This window comes from Piliocolobus tephrosceles, chromosome 6 (assembly GCF_002776525.5).
Source record: "Piliocolobus tephrosceles isolate RC106 chromosome 6, ASM277652v3, whole genome shotgun sequence".
In the NCBI taxonomy this organism is placed as follows: Eukaryota; Metazoa; Chordata; class Mammalia; order Primates; family Cercopithecidae; genus Piliocolobus; species Piliocolobus tephrosceles.
The window spans coordinates 102063658-102083163 of record NC_045439.1 but is presented as its reverse complement, the minus strand read 5'-3'; the positions used below and the strand labels follow the sequence as shown (position 1 = coordinate 102083163).

The 19506-nt window shown below is 40.7% G+C and overlaps 1 protein-coding gene across 2 annotated transcripts in view; it reads left to right on the top strand.

The window, feature by feature from the left end:
• The window catches only part of SNX1 (sorting nexin 1), a 41135-nt gene continuing 21629 nt past the window's right edge, over positions 1-19506 (top strand). For both annotated transcript variants that reach the window (XM_023185295.2, XM_023185294.2), the window contains exons 1-2: positions 1-284; positions 14465-14576. In XM_023185295.2, the coding sequence (XP_023041063.2) occupies positions 126-284; positions 14465-14576 (271 nt within the window). In that variant the 5' untranslated portion in view covers positions 1-125. The remainder of the gene's footprint in view (positions 285-14464; positions 14577-19506) is intronic.

Below are 19506 nucleotides of genomic sequence, written 5' to 3'. Positions count from 1 at the left end.
CTCCGCCCCTTGGATCCCACGGGTCCCTTGCGGCCCTCCCACTCCTCGCACCGCTGGATCGCTTTGCTCACGGCGCTATCTCTCGATAAAGTTGTTGTTGCGGCTTCCGCCGCGGGTGGAGGAAGATGGCGTCGGGTGGTGGTGGCTGTAGCGCTTCGGAGAGACTCCCTCCGCCTTTCCCCGGCCTGGAGCCGGAGTCCGAGGGGGCGGCCGGGGGGTCAGAACCCGAGGCTGGGGACAGCGACACCGAGGGGGAGGACATTTTTACCGGCGCCGCGGTGGTCGTGAGTTAGCACCCCTCGGGGTAGCAGGCGGGAGGGCACCTCGAAAGGGAAGAGACGCTAAGCGAGAATCGGGGAGGTTGGGCAGAGTGGGCCTGGTGAGACCTTGCCTCGGTGTCAGCACTCCGGGCCCGGGGACTCTGGATGTGCTCAGAGCGGTAGGCTTGACTTCCCGGCCCCCAGGCGGGAATAGTAAAGAATGAGGGTTGTGGTGCCTTCCTCGGCTAGGTCCCTAACAGCGGAGAGCCACCGACGCCGTCCTTTGACCCTGCAGTATGGTGACTCCACGGATCCACGGGGTTATTTTGCAGGTTGTGTCCTGCCAAGGCTGATTTCGTAGGACCGAATAAGCGAATGGGATGCAAACCTTTCCCCCGTCTTACTGCTTCTAAGATGAATAGCGTTATGTGGAGTAGCCTGGGGTGGTGACCCGCCCACCAATTCTTTCTTTAGCCCAGCATTTACTGATAATAACCCAAGGCCCTTTCTGGATCTTAGTTTACAAAAGTTATGTTGATTCATCTGATCTTCAGGAAAATAAGGCCAGAGGCTGGTGGAGAGAAGGCACTGCCAGATAAATCACTGCATAGATCAGAAAGCTTTCTCCTTGTTAAATGGATGCGTTCAAGTGCCCAAGTACCTCACTGGGAGCAAATCTGAAATGTGAGGAGGAAATGGTGTTTCCCGTAATGTTACCGGTAGGAGGCCCTTGAGTGTAAGTTGTCGAGGTTCTTGGCATTTTGAACAAATAATTGGACAAAACGCACAAAATAACAAAGGAAGGAAACACAAACGAAGCAGCGAAAGCAGGAATTTATTAAAGTGAGAAAGCACCCCACAGGGTGGGAGTGGCCCGGAGCAAGGGGCTCAAGAGCCCACCTACAAAGTTTTCTGGGTTTTAAGTGCTCCTTTTGTGGTTCCTATGGGTTACCCCTTATCTGGATGAAGGATTTGGTCTGTGGCTAATTAAAGGCCGAGGTGAATTGGCGTCCTGCACAGATGAACGATGGTCTCTGCTTGGCCTGTGGCCAGTCTAAGGCACTCTCCCTTTCCATCTGAGATGTGGAAGGGGAGGGTTGCAGGGATAGTAGCCTTTGATCCTTTGCCACTCGGGCGTGGGGAGATGGGGTTTTAACTTTTGGTTTAGCTTTAGGAAGTTGGCCTTAATTGGCCTTAGGTTCCCTGCCCCTAGACCCAGGGCGTTCCTTTTGGGAATTCAGCTTTGGGAAGTCAGCACGAATTGGCCTTAGATTCCTTGCCCCCAGACCTTGGTGTTTTCTCTTTTAGAAAGTTAACATAAATTGACCTCAGATTCCCTGCCCCCAAACCTTGGTGTTTTTCCTTGATTCAGCATGAATTGCCCTTAAGTTCCCTGCCTGCTGACGCTCTTCTTCTGCCTCAATAATAAATATCCGGGTCTCTAATAAGAGTTAAATATTGGAAAAAAGCTAATCTTTGTGATGTAGAAATCAGTCATCAGTTATTGGAACCAGTGGAGATGTTTTGGGCTGTTTGATGAGAATATTTACTGATACCACTTGGTATAGGTTGTTCCAGGCTGTAAAAGTCATTGCTGGGTCTGTGAATTTATCTATTTGGATGCTTCTCTTCATAGTACTCAGTGTGTAACCAACTAAATAAAATAGTTATAAATTTGTTATGCAACATGTGGTCTGAAAAAGTTTGAGGCTTTCCTCATTTATATGTCAGATTTTCCCTGTCCTGTATTCAGAAATTGAGTCCATAATCTCAGCTCATAAGGTGCTTGATAATTCTAATATAACAACTAAAACTGTCAAATGAAGTCTGTTATTCTGAGAAATAATAAATCTTTGTGACTGTCATAAAACAGGAAAAACTTTTTGTTTGTTTTTAGAGACATAGTCTCCCTGTATTGCCCAGGCTTGTCTTGAACTTCTGGGCTCAATGGATCCTCCCTTCCTCCTAAGTAGCTGGGATTGCAGGTGCATTCCTGAGAAATAATAATTCTTGCTGCTAATTTAGTCTTTCTGTATGTTATTTAAAATAAATATTTAGTCTGTTCGTTTAGTAATTCTCCTATAAGTCATGGAAGACAGCTACTGTTGGCAACTGCTGTAATGATGTACAGACTGAGAATATGAAAACAGAAACTCTGACACTGAAAGTGATTGGTCATGTAGGCAAATGTTGATTTATTTTCCAAAAAGGAACCTGGAAGGGTGAGGAGTTACTTTCTAGAGTTACCTAAAGCAGTAGCCAAGTGCCGTGGCTCACACCTGTAATCCCAGCACTTTGGGAGGCCGAAGCAGGAGGATCAATTGAGGCCAGGAGTTTGAGACCAGCCTCGCCAACATGGCAAAACCTCGTCTCTACTAAAAATACAAAAATTACCCGAGCATGGTGGCACATGCCTGTAATCCCAGCTAGGGAGGCTGAGGCACAAGAATCACTTGAACCCAGGAGGCGGAGGTTGCAATGGGCCGAGATTGTGCCACTGTGCTCTAGCCCAGGTGACAGAGCAAGACTCTGTCTCAAAAAAAAAAATAGAAATTTAAAAAATAAATGTAAGAAGCTTCAGTTTGATTCATCTTACCATACTTTATGGAGTTATCAATACCTCTTTTTTGTAAGACTGTAAAAATCCTTTGCCTAATTTCCAGCTAAAAGGGAGGTGAGGAGGTCAGAATGACCTTGTTCTACTGCAGAAAGCATAATTATTTTTATTTAGGTATGACCTAGGAAAATTGAGTAGCTAAAGAAACTGAAATGCCACCTGTAAGCCATTTTTCAAGCTGCCCATCCTGATGTTAATCTTCAGGATGCCAAGACCCCAAGATAACTCACTAGTTTAACTGTCTTGTTAAACAGCCATAAAGAACAAATTATAATCCAATAAATACTTTAGTTGTGAGCCAAAGAAGATAGAGGATTGTAGCACTTGTGGTATTTTAAAGAACAACATTGAAGAATAAAGTAAGAGTGTGGGCTTTGAAGTCTGTTTTAAATCTAGGCTCTACGGCAGGCTGGCTTATCCCTGGACATAGTACTTAATTACTCTCTGCAGTTTCCTCACCTGTAAAAAGTGAGTAATACTAGTATTTACCTCCACCACTATTGTGAAGATTAAATTAAAATGCCGTAAAGTGCTTAGAAGAGTTCCCTCTATAATAAACGTTTAAAGAGTGCTTACTTTTTGAGGGCATGAGCTGTATTTGTTGGTGAGCATTTTGTAAACTGGAATTACTCAAAAAACCCCCACAACATCTAATAGTGGATTAGAAAAGTTAACCTTAAAAATGGCTAACACAGTTGATCAAAGTCAAAACTATTATTAACCTGGCATGGTGGCATAAGTCTGTAGTCCCACCTACTTGTGAGGCTGAGGTGGGAGGATCGCTTGAGCCCAGGAGCTTGAAGCTGTAGTGAGCCGGGATTGCACCACTGCACTCTAGCCTGGGTGAAAAAGTGAAGCCCCATCTCAAAACAACAACAAAACTAGTAATATTTATTTGATTAGCTAAAAGCCATCAAATAGACACTTAATGACTTCATTTTTCTGAGACGGAGTCTCACTCTTTTTGTTCAGGCTAAAGTGCAGTGGTGCAATCTTAGCTCACTGCAGCCTCTACCTCCTGGGTTTAAGCGATTCTCCTGCCTCAGCCTCCTGAGTAGCTGGGATTACAGGCACGCACTACCATGCCTGGCCAAGTTTTGTATTTTTAATAGAGATGGGGTTTTACCATGTTGGCCAGGCTGGTCAGGAACTCCTGACATTAAGGGATCTGCCCGCCTTGGCATCCCAAGTGCTGGGATTACAGGCATGAGCCACCGTGCCCGGCCGACTTCAATAGCATTTTACTAATTTAAGTTAATCTTCATCTTTTATTTTGTTGCATGTTGGAGACAGAGAGGAGCATTGAAGAGTTTTGAAGTTGAGGCATGTAAAGTTAAAACTAATTTATGGTATGCCCGTAATTTCCTGGGCATTGATACAACAACTGCTGCTGTTAATCATCCCATCTGCTCTTTTTTACAGCCCAAGACGCTTTGTGAGTTCAGTAATTAAAATATGGTTTCATTATAATTGAAAGAGCAGCCTTAGACATGCATCTCAGAATCTATAAACCAGTTACTTCAATGGGAGAGACTTGACCAGGTGCGGTGTCTCATGCTTATAATCCCAGCATTTTGACAGGCTGAGGCAGGCAGATCACAAGGTCAGGAGTTCTAGACCAGCCTGGCCAACATAGTGAAACCCTGTTTCTACTAAAAACACAGAAATTAGCCTGGCGTGGTGGCACGTGCCTGTAATCCTAGCTGCTGGGGAGGCTGAGGCAAGAGAATCTCTTGGCTTGAACCTGGGAGATGGAGCTTTCAGTGAGCCGAGATCATGCCAGAGCACTCCAGCCTGGGCCACAGAGCAAAACTCCATCTCAAAAAAAAAAAAAAAGAGAGAGAGAGAGAGAGACTCAGAAAAATTACTGAAATAAATTTGAAGTCACTCCTTGAAAACTACAAATAGTTTAGAGAGTTATATAAGTTATGTATTAGCATCTAGGCAGGAAAGGACATGGTCTTTTCAGAAACTACTCCTAAATCTGCGATCACTGTAACATCTTGCGAGAGGAGGCGAAAGCTTTTTATTTGTTGATAAATAAATACAAGGTTTCTGTCTGTCTCCCAGGCTAGAGTGCGGTGGTGCAATCATGGCTCACTGCAGCCTCTACCTCTTGGGCTAAGTGATCCTCTGACCTCAGCCTCCTGAGTAGCATGTGCCACCATGCCCAGCTAATTTTTCATTTATTTATTTATTTGTAGAGATGGTGTCTCCCTATGTTGCCCAGACTGGTCTCTTAACTACTGGGCTCAAGTGATCCTCCCACCTTGGCCTCCCAAAGTGCTCGAATCATAGGCGTGAATCACCATGCTTGGCCCAAAAAAAATCTTTTTGAAAAAATTGAGGTAAAATTCACAAAACAAAATTTACCCTCTTAATCATTTTTAAGTATATAGTTTAGTAGCGCTAAGTATATTCACATTATTGTGAAACAGAGATCCAGAACTTCTCATTTTGCAAATTTGAAACTCTATACTTATTAACAGCTCCCACAGTCCCTGGTAATCAATCACCATTCTGACTTTGTTTCTGTCAATTTGTATGTTTTCAGTACCTCATATAAGTTGGAGTCAGACAGTATTTGTTTTGTGACTGGCTTATTTTACTTAGCACAGTGTCCACAAGGTTCATCCGTGTTATAACATGTGACAAGATTTTCCTCTTTTTAAGGCTGAATAATATTGCATTGAATGTATATAGCACATTTTATTTTTCTGCCAGTGGACATTTGAGTTTGCTTCTTCCTCTTGGCGATTGTAAATAGTGCTGATGTCAATATGAGCATGCAAACATCTCCTCAAAATCCTGCTTTTAAATCTTTTGGATATATACCCAGAAGTGGGATTCCTGGATCTTGTGGTAGTTCTATTCTCAATTGTTTGAGGAACTTCCATACTGCTTTGCATGGTAGCTGCACCATTTTATGGTCCCACCTCAGCTTTTTAAAACCTGTTTAATTTTGTATCCTAATCAACCTCTGGTAACAGATACCAAATTACAGCTAGATAAGAGGAATGAGCTCTCTTGTTCTGTAGCACTGTAGAGTGAATGTGGTTAACTATATTTATTGTATATTTTCAAAAAGCTGAAAGAGAGGATTTTGAATGTTTACAGCACGAAGAAATGATAAATGTTTGAGGTGCTAGATATACTCATTATCCCTGATTTGATCATTGTACATTGTATGCATATATTGAGATATCACTCAGAATCCCATAAACATGTACAATTGTCAACTAAACATAAAAATAAAATTTTAAGAATGATGGTTGTTAAAGATTTTTTGTAGATATCAAGTTTTTTTTTTTTTTGGTTTTTTTTTTGAGACGGAGTCTCACTCTGTCGCCCAGGCTGGAGTGCAGTGGCCAGATCTCAGCTGACTGCAAGCTCTGCCTCCCAGGTTCACAGCATTCTCCTGCCTCAGCCTCCTGAGTAGCTGGGACTACAGGCGCCCACCACCTCGCCAGGCTAGTTTTTTGTATTTTTTTAGTAGAGACGGGGTTTCACTGTGTTAGCCAGGATGGTCTTGATCTCCTGACCTCGTGATCTGCCCGTCTCGGCCTCCCAAAGTGCTGGGATTACAGGCTTGAGCCACCGCGCCCGGCCTGATATCAAGTTTTTTTTAAAAAGTTTCCTTCTGTTGCTGTTTTGATAAGAATTATAAAATATCAAATTTTATTATTTTTTGACATCCTTTGGTCATGGGGTTTCTGTCTTAAATCTGTTATATTGTGAGCTGCTTTACTGGAATGGACTCAACATGGTTATGGTATATTGTCTTTTTGTATTTTTTATTGATATCTTTTTATTGTATATCTTTTTGGGATACACATGGTATTTTGATACCTGTATACAATGTGTAATGATCAAATCAAGGTATTTGGGATATTCATCACCTCAAGCATTTATCTTTTTGTTGAGAACGTTAGAATTCTTCTCTTCTAGTTCTTGAAATATGTGATAAATTATCGCTAACTATAATCTTCCTACTATGCTATCAAATACTAGAACTTATTCCTTTTGTCTAACTGTATTTTTGTACCCATTAACCAACTTCTCATCCTGCCCTGCCTTCCCTTCTCAACTTCTGGTACTTACCATTGTACCCTCTACCTCCATGAGGTCCATGATTTTGGCTCCCACAGATGAATGAGAACACTTGACATTTGTCTTTTTATGCCTGGCTTCTTTCACTTAACGTAATGACCTCCAGTTCCATCCATTTTTCTGTAAATAACAGGAGTTCATTCTTTTTTATGCCTGAATAATAATCCATTTTGTATATATACCACATGTTCTTTTTTTTTTTTTTTTTTTTGGCACAGGTTCTTGCTCTGTCTCCTAGGCTGGAGTGCAGTGGCGCAATCATGGCCCACTTCATCCTTGACCTCCTGTGCTCCAGTGATCCTCCCACCATAGCCTCCCAAGTAGCTGGGGCTACAGGTGCATGCCACCATGCCCAGCTAATTTTTGTATTTTTTGTAGAGACAGGGCTTTGCCACATTGCCCAGGCTGGTCTCAAACTCCTGGGCTCAAGTGATGCGCCCTCCTTGGCCTCCCAAAGTGTTGGGATTATGAGTGTAAGCCACCATGCCTAGCCTATACCACATATTCTTTATCCATTCATCCATTCATGGACACTTAGGTTGATTCCATATCTTGACTGTTGTGAGTAGTGTGCTGCAATAAACATGAACATGGAGAAGAAATATATATACTTTGATATATTTCCTTTCTTTTGGATACATACCTAGTAGTGGGGTTGCTGGATGCTATGGTAGTTCTATTTTTGGTTATTTTAGTAATCTCCATACTGTTTTCCATAATGGCTGTGCTACTTCACATTTCCACCCACAGTGTATGAGTGTTCCCCTTTCTCCATTTCCTTGCCAGCTTTTGTTGTTTTTTGCACTTTTAATAATATATTGTCTTTTTTTATACATTGCTGGGTTTGGATTGCTGTTATATATTCTTTTACATTTATGTTCATAAGATAAACCTATAGTTTCTTTCACATGAAAATTGTATGGTTTGAGGAATTAAGATTATATGGTACTTTCTTTTTCTATTGTTTCAAGAATGTTTATATGATTGGAATGATCTGTTTCTTAAAAATTGGTGGTACTTACCTGTAAAACTGTTCGGGCTTGATATTTTTCTTTATGCTTTATGGAAAGATTGTTAACTATAAACAGTTTATTTCTTTTTGAGTGTTTACAGGATGACTTCTTTAGATCTGGACAGAGTTTGGTAGTTTTATTAAAAGCCATAAGGAAATTGATGGCTCAGCTTTCTCTGTTCTGTGAAACATGCATGGTGGTGGTTCCCAAATACGTAACACATCCTCATTAAGTTTCTTGATATTAGCCCTTCTCTGGTCTTAATCAGACTTCTGAAAGTGAATCTATATAATAGTGTCTTTAAACAAAGGTGTATCACTTGTTTGTTTCCTTACTAGTTTAGTCATTTACAGCTAATATTAGTAAAAGTCTAGTGTGTAGTGTTTTCTACAGGGATATTGCCTCAAACACTTGTTTTTGGAGTTAACATTACATCAAGTGGTCAGATCTGGTCAAATGATCAGAAGTTGAAATTCTACCTTATGGTAAATATATTCTTGAAAAAAGTAATAGGTATATGCAAAGACTCATTTTAGTGCTCAGCTCAAATAGTAAAGTTTTACTTTTCATAAGTTTAGATTTCCCAGAAGTACATAAACTCATTAATTTCTTGATCATTTTATTGTACTAGCAGTTAACTTAGCTTTCAGAATTATGGAGAAAAAGCTAATAAAAGTAATTATAAAACACTACTTTTGGAGTAAAGGGAGAAGACTTTTAAAGATGGCTAATAAGCCAGGCACTGTGGCTCATGTCTGTGATCCCAGCACTTTGGGAGGCCAAGGCAGGTGGATCACCTGAGGTCGGGAGTTCAAGACCAGCCTGGCCAACATAGTGAAACCCCGTGTCTACTAAAAATACAAAAATTAGCTAGGCGTGACGACGCACGTCTGTAATCCCAGCTACTTGGAAGGCTGAGACAGGAGAATCCCTTGAACCTGGGAGGCAGCGGTTGTAGTGAGCCAAGATTATGCCACTGTACTCCAACCTGGGTGACAGAGCAAGACTCGGTCTTAAAAAAAAAAAATGGCTAATAACAACCTGACTTAAAATTTATTTAAAATTAGGGTTTGGTGCCGGGTGCGGTGACTCATGCCTGTAATCCCAGCACTTTGGGAGGCCGAGGTGGCTGGATCACCTGAGGTCAGGAGTTCGAGACCAGCCTGGCCAACATGGCGAAACCCTGTCTCTACTAAAAATACAAAAATTAGCCGGGCGCAGTTGTGTGTGCCTGTAATCCCAGCTACTCAGGAGGCTGAGGCAGGAGAATCATTTGAACCCGGGAAGCAGAAGTTGCACCACTGCACTCCAGCCTAGGGGATACAGCGAGACTTTGTCTCAAAAAAAAAAAAAAAAAAAAATTTAAGGTTTGGGGCTTATGAGAGAAACAATAAAGGTTGCAGTCAGACTTCCAGTTTCTGTAAGGGGTTGCTAAGCACTCTTAAGTAACTTTTGACATAAATAAATCATGAGTAGTTGATAGTTACTAGAGCAAGTAGCCATAAGTATCTCATCTCCAGGAAAAGCTGTTGCTCAACTTTTTCTGGCTTATTCTTGTGCTTTGTCACATGGACAGCTGGAGCTTCATTCTGCTTTCAGAGCAGATTTGAACTGGGTTTGCTTTTTCAATTTAGAAGGTAATCCATCCATTAGTGCTGTGACTCTTCTGCAGTTTTCTGGGCCCTTCTAAGTTTTGTTAGGTTGAGACCCAAAAAGTTTAGTTGGGAAATTAAACCAGAGAATTCAGTAGAATGTGAGGTTAAATTTGGGGGCTCATGAGGTCTCTAATGGCCTTGCTTATGGTTTTCCTTAACTAGCTCAGTGGTCAGCTTCATGCTATTTTCCCCATCCTTCCAGCTGTCCCTTTTCCATTTTCATTAGTCCCTCTACTCTGTATCTCAGAAGTTCTTTACCTTTTTTGTGCTGTGGGCCAATTGGCAGGCTAGTAAAGCCTGTGGACACATCCCCAGAATAATGTTTTTAAATGTATAAAATAAAATATATTAAATTATGAAGGAAACCAATTATATTGAAATACAATTTTAATACGTTAAAACAATTTTACATTAATAATGTACTTAAATAGAGATGAGCATAAATGAGATTTTGAGATCTGTAAAAACCATAATCTCATATAAAAATACCTAATATCAGTTACAGTCTCAGGTACTGCTATTACCATTATGATTTGTTGACTATGATTATTGGAAATGTCAAATTTCAGTTCAAGGTTAATGAAAATGAAATTATAATAATTTTATTCCCATCCAAGTTCATAGATTACCCCCTGAAGTATGTGGCTAATGGACCCCAAGATAACCCCTGGTTTAACTCTTTTTTTTTTTTTTTTTTTTTTGAGACGGGGTCTCGCTCTGTCACCCAGGCTGGAGTGCAGTGGCCGGATCTCAGCTCACTGCAAGCTCCGCCTCCCGGGTTCACGCCATTCTCCTGCCTCAGCCTCCCGGGTAGCTGGGACTACAGGCGCCGCCACCTCGCCCGGCTAGTTTTTTGTAGTTTTTAGTAGAGATGGGGTTTCACCATGTTAGCCAGGATGGTCTCGATCTCCTGACCTCGTGATCCGCCCGTCTCGGCCTCCCAAAGTGCTGGGATTACAGGCTTGAGCCACCGCGCCCGGCCAGTATTTCATGCTAAGTTCTTCCAGGGTAATTTTTAAAGACTCCATGGCTGCTCCCTTATGATCTGGGTTTAGCTCCTGGGATAGACTTACTCTTAATTGTTCTTGTCTTGTTACATTCGTGTGATCACACAAACTCCTTAACTCTATCTTGCCTTACTATAAAGTATACTAATTTTCCCTCCAAAAATGAGTTACCTCATCCTTCAAGAGCCATGTTACCTTACCATTTAATTTGGATTTGATCTCTAAATACAGTTGAGTTTTAACAGTACCTCCCCTTTTGAGATCCTTTGACTGTAATGTAAGGGTTCTGTGTGAGCAGAGAGCAGTTAAGCAACATGAGGAAGAATCACAACTGGACAACCTAAAGGGAAGTTGCCCAGAATCACAGCAATACTTCAAATTCTGAATGGCTTCGTCAGCTCTGAGGGGCAACAAGCCCGTATCTGTCCTTCTCTGAGCTAAGAAAATGGTGCTAGTGGCCTAGAATGGCTTGAGGCTGGTAATTGTGGAGAAATACCTGCTGTTAACAAAAGTGCTCTCTCTTTCTGACATACCTTTCTAGTACCTCTCTGCCAAGACCACACCACTACACAATTTTAAAAAAGAAAAAGAAAAATGCACACCTAACTAAGTAATGCCAACTTAGCATAGAAAAATAGGTGAAGAGCATCAAGACAAGTCACAGGTTCAAATGACCAGCAAAATGAGTGGAAAGAAATTTTCACTACTCAACCTAGTGAAGATTTTTTTTTTTTTTTTTTTTTTTGAGATGGAGTCTCACTCTGTCATCCAGGCTGGAGTGCAGTGGCTCGATAGCTCACTGCAACCTCTGCCTCCTGGATTCAAGCAATTCTCCCTGCCTCACCCTCCCAAGTAGCTGGGATTATAGGCACCTGCCACCACACCCAGCTGCTAATTTTTGTATTTTTAGTAGAGACAGGGTTTCACCATGTTGACCAGGCTGGTCTCAAACTCTTGACCTCAGGTTATGTGGGCACCTCTGCCTCCCAAAGATTGTTTGCTCACCTCTGCTTACCAGAGTGCTGGGATTACAGGTGTGAGCCACTGTGCCCGGCGCAAAGATTTTTTAAAAGAATGCTTAGTGTTGCTGTGGATGCCGCACTCATACACACTTCTGGGGGAATGTAAATTGTTGGTCTTTCTGAAAGGGAGCGTAGCAGAATCTTTGAAACTTTTATGTCCGACAATTCTGTTTAAGAATCTATCCCAAGAAAATAATCAGATGTGGATTTATATATAGGATGGGTCTTACAGTAGTATTTGGTGGAACCTGGAAACTGTCCAGCCTTAGGGGAATGATTATGTCGTATATCCATATAATGGAGAGTTAAATAACTAAAAGTGGGATTTTTGTACACTTTTTAATGACGTGAGAAAATGCTCAGGTAGTAGAGGGGAAAAAACAGGATGCAGAGTTTTACATAGGTAGAAGATTAATTTTGTAAGAGAACTACAGAAAAAAGATTAGGATAGGAAGTATGGTCATGTCTATCTTCAGCTCTCTTAGAACTCAGCCATGTGTGATTTTTGGGGTGCAGTCCCAGAGGATATCTGAGAGCAGTTTTCTGTTCTCACAGGTAGTTGTTATCTAGCTTACTAAGGGAACATAAGTCTGTTTTAATTACAGTTTGGGTTTGTTTTGTTTTTGAGACAGGATCTTGCTCTGTCACCCAGACTGGAGTGCAGTGGTGTGATCATGGCTCACTGTAACCTTGACTTCCTGGGCTCAAGTGATCCTCCCACCTCAGCCTCCAGAGTAGCTGGAGCTACAGGTGCACACCGTCAGGCTAGGCTACTTTTTTAAAAATTTTTTTCTGGGGACATGGCTTCACTGTGTTGCTGAGGCTGGTCTCCAACTCCTGGGCTCAAGCAATCCTCCCACCTTGGCCTCCCAAAGTGGTAGGTTTATAGGTGTGAGCCACCACATGTGGCCACAGTTTGGGCTTTTGAAAAGGGTTAGGTGAAGGAAGAGAGGTGTTAGTCCTCTAGTTTTCGCTGCAGTATCCCATTCGTGTGAGTCTGTCTCTTGAGGGAAAGATAGACTACTGTTCTAACACTGCTCCAGAAAATATTCTGTCATTAACCTTCCAAATTAAATGGTGGATCAGAAATGGAAAGTTGGCTTTATTCATATTCATATCACAGGAATGGGTCCTTCTAGGCATTTTTTAAATGGCTATATTCTAACCTATGCCTTTTCTGTTGTTTTAGTCTCCCCCATGAGCTACTAGTAAATTACATTTGTATACATGTATCCTTAATGTATACTGGATTTTAATCTCTCATAGATCTCCATTTGGAGATGACTGGTGTCAGTGGGAAGTGAATGAAATCAGGTGGCTTCATATGAGATCTATGTACTGTACAAGAGTGTAGGAAGGAAGTAGTTGTGGAAGAAGGTGGGTGGTGATTGGTGATGTGTGAAGCAAAAGGGAAATGCTGCTTTTGTATTTATCCTGTCTTTCTGCAGTGATTTTTTAGTTTTGTTTTTAAGATTGTTAAAGCAGCTAGAGGACAGGACCACTGTCTCTAACAGACTTGGAATAACATTTAAGCTTATACAACTAAGTGTTCATGAAACTTCATTAGCAGGGAATAGTTCCAGTAGAAGGACTGTTTGCTCATATAAGTCTAAATATTGGTATGTTTCTTTTCTTTTTCTTTTTTTTTTCCTCAAAAAAAGATTTTTTAAGACTAGTCAAGTGCAGTAGTGAGAAGTGGGGAAATAACAAACAAGGGTTTCGATCTGTAACTGACTGTTAACAGTTAATTGAGATAATTCACTAGCTTCAGACCAGATAACAGTTTCTTTTCTGAAAGGTGTCCCCAATATTTAGATGAAGCTATTTGCAAATTTAGAGTACCCAAATAGATCTGTCTTTTCACTTTGTTCCGTTGGGTCAGAAAAGGTCTGTCTCCAAGGAACAAACTCCCTCAGATTTGTTAAGGAAATGTTTCATAAAAGGTTCCTTCAGCCAGGTCTTTTAACTGATTTGCCCTTAGGGTCTGACTTCAAAACGCTGCAGTACCATGCCATGGCTTTTGAAGCCAGATTCTCAACTTTCAGTTCATGTTCTGCACAATCCAGCTTTGTTCACTCTGGTACCGGTCTGGGGACCCACTCCACCCTTGTTTGCGACTGATCACTGAGCTTTGAATAAAGGCCATGGACTGACTGTATTTTCACCGTGTGCACACTAGGCTAAGCATGATTAGTTTTTATTCTCCTAGCTTGAAACAGAGTGTTATTGAAAATTGTATTTGTGTGAGTTAAGGATGAAAAGATAAATTATACTTTTAAACAGCATTAGAACGTAGTGTTATACCTTCCTTTGCATGTTAGATGGGTCAGTAATATCCACACAACTGGGCTTCAGTTAACAGTTTAGCTGAGGCTACAAAGTGTCAAAGCTTGAATTTTGGACTCCAGTGCTGTATCCTGGTCACTAGAATGTGCACAATCAGCATTTGAAAGAATAAAGTCCATCAACAGAGAAAGAGAAATACATTTGGACAGGTTCTTTTGAAAATTATCTGTGTGTACACATACCCATGTTGGTATCATGTGCTTTGGGGCAGGGCATTTTAGCAAGGTCGTGTTGTTAGAAATTAACCCTAAAATGTATGGACTTCTTTATGCTCTGTCATTACTTGGGCAGCACTTACTTTACTAATAATGATTTGCTGCTTATTGAACTGGCTGACTGGTGGCAACTGAGGGAGGCATTAAAAGTTGCTTTCTAGGCAAGTTGGGTTTGTTTTTCATGGTAATGTTTTATTCAGAGTATCTCTTTGTTTTCAGAGTAAGCACCAGTCTCCAAAGAGAACTAAGTCCCTTCTTCCCATCAACAATGGCTCCAAAGAAAATGGGATCCATGAAGAACAAGATCAAGAGCCACAGGATCTCTTTGCAGGCAAGTTTGGACTCAAGAGTTATTCTAGGAACCTCCTAAATGGCTTTGTTAAGTTGCTGAGTTAAAGTCAAAACCAAAGGGGGAAAAAAAAATATTGGGAACATAACTTTATGTAAAATACTTTTGTGGAGGATTCCAAAGTACATAAAATACAGGCCCTGCCATCAAGATTCTTTCAGATTTAGGGAGTAAGTTATAAATACACAGTTGTTTAAGAAGGTGAGTTAAACTGTTGAAACAATAACAGAAATGCAGCTGGAGGAACGATAGAAATACTAAGTCACAGGAGCTCAGAGGAGTGTGAGACCAGTGTCTAAAGCAGTGCCTGTAGCCTTGTGTGACCAAGACTAGGAGTAAGAAATGCATTTGGTGTCATAATCCAAAATATGTGCATACTGGTGCAAAACAAACAAAAGTTTTATTAAATGACTTGCCCTTACTACTTCTAATACAGCCTGAAACTTTTTCTGTTGTTTCCTTTTGGGTGCTCTTTGCAACACATTGAATTGATTTCACAATCCACCAACAAGCTGTAACCTCCAGTTTGAAAAACACTAGTATAGGACAGTTTCTCAACCTTGGCACTATTAACATTTTGGGCTGGATAATTCTTTGTTCAGGGGTGCTACACTGTTCTCGACAGAGGGGGTGCTTTTGCCCCCCAGAAGACATTTGGAAATGGTTGGAGACATTTTTGGTTGTCACAGCTGGGAATGCTAATGTTATCTAGGGAGTAGAGGCCATGGGTTCTGCTAAACACTGTATACACAGGACAGGCCCTCACAACAAGGAATTATTTAGCCCAAAATGTCAGTCGTGCAATTGTTGAAAAAACCCTGTCTAAAGTGATCTTGGGCCGGGCACAGTGGCTCACACCTGTAATCCCAGCACTTTGGGTGGCCAAGGTGGGTGGATCACTTGAGGTCAGGAGTTTGAGACAAGCCTGGCCAACATAGTGAAACCCTGTCTCTACTAAAAATACAAAAAATTAGCTGGGCGCTGTGGCGTGCACCTGTGCTCCCAGCTACTCAGGAGGCTGAGGCAGGAGAATTGCTTGAACCCTGGAGGTGGAGGTTGCAGTGAGCTGAGATCGTGCCACTGTACTCCAGCCTGGGTGACAGAGCAAGACCCCATCTCAAAAAAATAAAAAAATAAATAAAGTGATCTTGGAAGAAGCAGGATTTATGTAGGAGAAAAGGAAAAAAGGGCCCCATGGTTGGGCAGGAAGTGTAAGGTATATTTGAGCATCAGTCAGTAAAGTTGGTGGACCACAGCAGGACATTCTTGGAGAAGTCATGGACGATAAGCCTGGAAATGTAATTTGCAAAGAGATTTGGGAGGACCTTAGACATTACTAATTCGAGTCTGGATTTTCATCTTAATGCCAGTTAAAAGCCATTGGCAGCTTTGTGTAAGGAATGTGATATGGGCAAAGTAATGTTTTAGGAAGACTGACCTAGTGGAATTGGAATTATATTAAATTAGTTGCAGTGGGCAGAGACCAGATAATATTTTAGAAGGCAATCACAAATTAGTTCAAGAATAAAATGGCAAAGACTGAACATAAGGTAATAAAAGCAGGAAAGGAAAGGTGAAAACTTTTCAAAAGGGAAATCAACAAAATCTGATTTTAGTGATTGAATATAATGGGTATCAAAAAAAAATGCGGATTGAAGACCAAGTCAGAGGTTTCAAGTCCAAGGATTGAGAAGAAAATGGCATCGTTATAGAACCCCATTCTAAAGAAAAAATTGTCTTTGGGGAAAAAGTTAGCTTTGGTTTTAGATGCTTTAAATTTGAAATGCAAAGGGAAATACCCAGGAGGTGACTTGAACTTTTCTTTCCTACCTGAGGAAAGACAAGAACTGGACATATGGGTATCATCTTTCTAGAAGTGGTAGTTGAAACTTCCATGTGAACGAGATCCTCAAAAGAGTGAATGATGAGGAGGGAGAAAGATGAGGGTGGAGGGTAAGATCTTGGGACAACTCTTACGTTAGAACTCTGGTAGGAAATTGAAAAGACACACAAGGAAAGGAGATTAGAAGAAGGAATATAAAAATTGAGATTTTCCACTTCCCTTCATCCCTGAAATTTAAATATACAGTATTTATTCTGGTACTGATTATTTTTGGGATAAAATTTCTGGAGGAGGCCAGGCACGGTGGCTCAGGCCTGTAATCCCAGCACTTTGGGAGGCCAAGGTGGAAGGATTCCTTGAGCCTAGGATTTAAGACCAGCCTGGGCAACATAGCAAAACCTCATCTCTATTAAAAAATAAAAATATAAATAAATTTCTGGAGGAGAAGTGATATGAAGGCAAATAATGAATTTTCTTTGGTTACATGGAAGATTGAAAAGAAAGTGAATTTTCTATCTCTGGGACCTTAACATTTATATGATCTTTCATTATAAGAAGACCTGACCTGACAGTTTAGTGTGATAGTTACCCAGTGATTGGGTTTTATACACATGAACTTATAGATCTTTATTAGGGACATACTTGTTCATAGTGAGGATTCTGATTTACTTCATTCCCCTACTAGTTTTATAAGTAGCCAATACCTGCTTCACTTCTAAGAAAGGAACATAAGATATCTCTAGAATGGAATGTCTGCAATGAGACATTTAGTTTAGGACTTGAATAGCTTCCCAGTTGTTTTAGATATTTGACTGTGGAAACTTAAATGTTCTGATTTCATTTTTAAATAATAAATCTAGTGATGATCAGAGTCTCTGATGGAGCCTGAATGCTTTTCCATTACTCTTAACAGGAGTTCAAAGAAAAAAGCATGTTTTAATATAAGTTTTGGCATCTTTATCATGTGAATTTCAGTAGAAGATACACAGTTCTTCAAAAGGCTGTTTTTTGTTTTGTTTTGTTTTTTGGTTTTTGGTTTTTGTTTTCCCCAAGGCTGGAGTGCAGTGGTGTGTGGTCATGGCTCACTGCAGCCTCGACCTCCCAGGCTCAAGTGATCCTCCCACCTCAACCTCCTGAGTAGCTAGGACCACAAGCGGGCACCACCATGCCTGGTTAATATTTGTGTATTGGTTTTGTTTTATTTTTTATAGAGACAGGCTTTTGTCATGTTGCCCAAGCTGGCAAAAGGTTTTTAGTAGCATTCTAGTAAGTCAAATATTTTAGATGAGCAATACTTCTTGTTTCATTTCCAAACATGTTTGTTAACTGAATTATTTGTGTGGGACCTGCATGATGTGAATATCCAACGCATATTTCAACTGGTTGCTTGTTTCAGAGACTCCTAATATCCTAACATGTTCATTATATGTATGGTTAATCCTTGAACAATGCAGGCGCAGTCAAAAATTTGTTTATAACTTCCCCAAAACTTTTCTAATAGCCTACTAATAGCTTACTATTGACTGGAAGTCTTACTGATAAGATAATCAATTAACTAATCAGTTAACATATCTTCTGTATGTTACATGTATTATATACTGTATTCTTACAATAAAGTAAGCTAGAGAAAAGAAAATGTTATTAAGAAAATCATAGGAAGTGAAATGTACGTACCTTTCATTAAATGAAAGTGGTTCATCATAAAGGTTTTCATTCTTGCATCCTCACATTGAGTAAGTAGGCTGAGGCAGAGGAGGGGTTGGTCTTGCTGCCTCAGGGTGGCAGAGGCAGAGGAAAATTCATGTATAAACGGACCCATGCAGTTCAAACCTGTGTTGTTCAAGGGTCAGCTGTACTTTTTTGCTTGTTTGTTTTATACTCCCACCCCAGAGTCAGATTATGTTACCACCTCTCTAGCTTTCCTGATAGGGATCAGATTTCATTTATAACAGTGTGGCAACCCTGTTTGCATACTTGATTCACATTTAATGATTAGAATACTGATCTGGGACTTGATTATGCTATAGGCATATATGCGTAAACCATAATCTCTGCTTTTGTTTAGCTCCAAATGAAAAAAGAAGAAGAAACAGCATTCTTTGAATTTCCTAAGATTAAAATAGAATACCTGCTGCTCAGACCAAACCCAAATTGATATTTATGTTTTCTGTTACTAAAAAAGAAAAAAAGTTTGTACTGTTTAGGCTTAGAGCATCTAGTTCCATTGCTCCAAGTTGAAAGTGCATTCTTTTTATTTGCATAAAAAATTTTGATGCCTAAAAATGGTACATAATGCTATTTTTAAAGTCCCTGCTCTGGAACATTGAGGGAATGAGTCGTTCTGTTCAACTGAGTTCTTTCCGGATAGACAAAGGCAGCCCTTAAGCACTGTTTTCTAAACTGTTTTGAATAGAAAGATTTTCAGATATTACATGTCTTTTTTCGCAAATTGGATAGCATATATTAAGTATAATTTAACCTTTACAAGGAGATCTAAACTATTAGGAAAAATTCTTAAATCATGCTAAAATAACAGTGCTGTCATCAGGTGTGGAAAACTTCCCTTTCCCAAATGTTACTATGTTTGTGTCGTGGCTCCATGTTTTTCTAGCTTATAGTTTTCCTGACTCTTCCTTTGATGTCATTTTTTTCCTGTCAGTACGCCTGCCTCTTCTGTCATATTGGTGTATAAAGCGAATATCTGAACTTCTTTTACAAACAATTTTTTCTTTTTTTTTTTTTTTTGGAGATGGGGTCTCCCTCTGTTGCCCAGACTGGAGTGCAGTGGCGTGATCTCGGCTCACCGCAACCTCCGCCTCCCGGGTTCAAGCAATTCTCCTGCCTCTGCCTCCCGGTAGCTAGGACTACAGGCTCAGGCCGCCATACCCGGCTACTGTTGTTTTGTATTTTTAGTAGAGATGGATTTTCACCACGTTGCCCAGGCTGGTTTCAAACTTCTGAGCTCAGGCAATCTGCCCACCTTGGCCTCCCAAAGTGCTAGGATTACAGGTATGAGCCACCACGCCTGGCCCTTTACAAGTAATTATAATAAATAGGGCTCATATAATG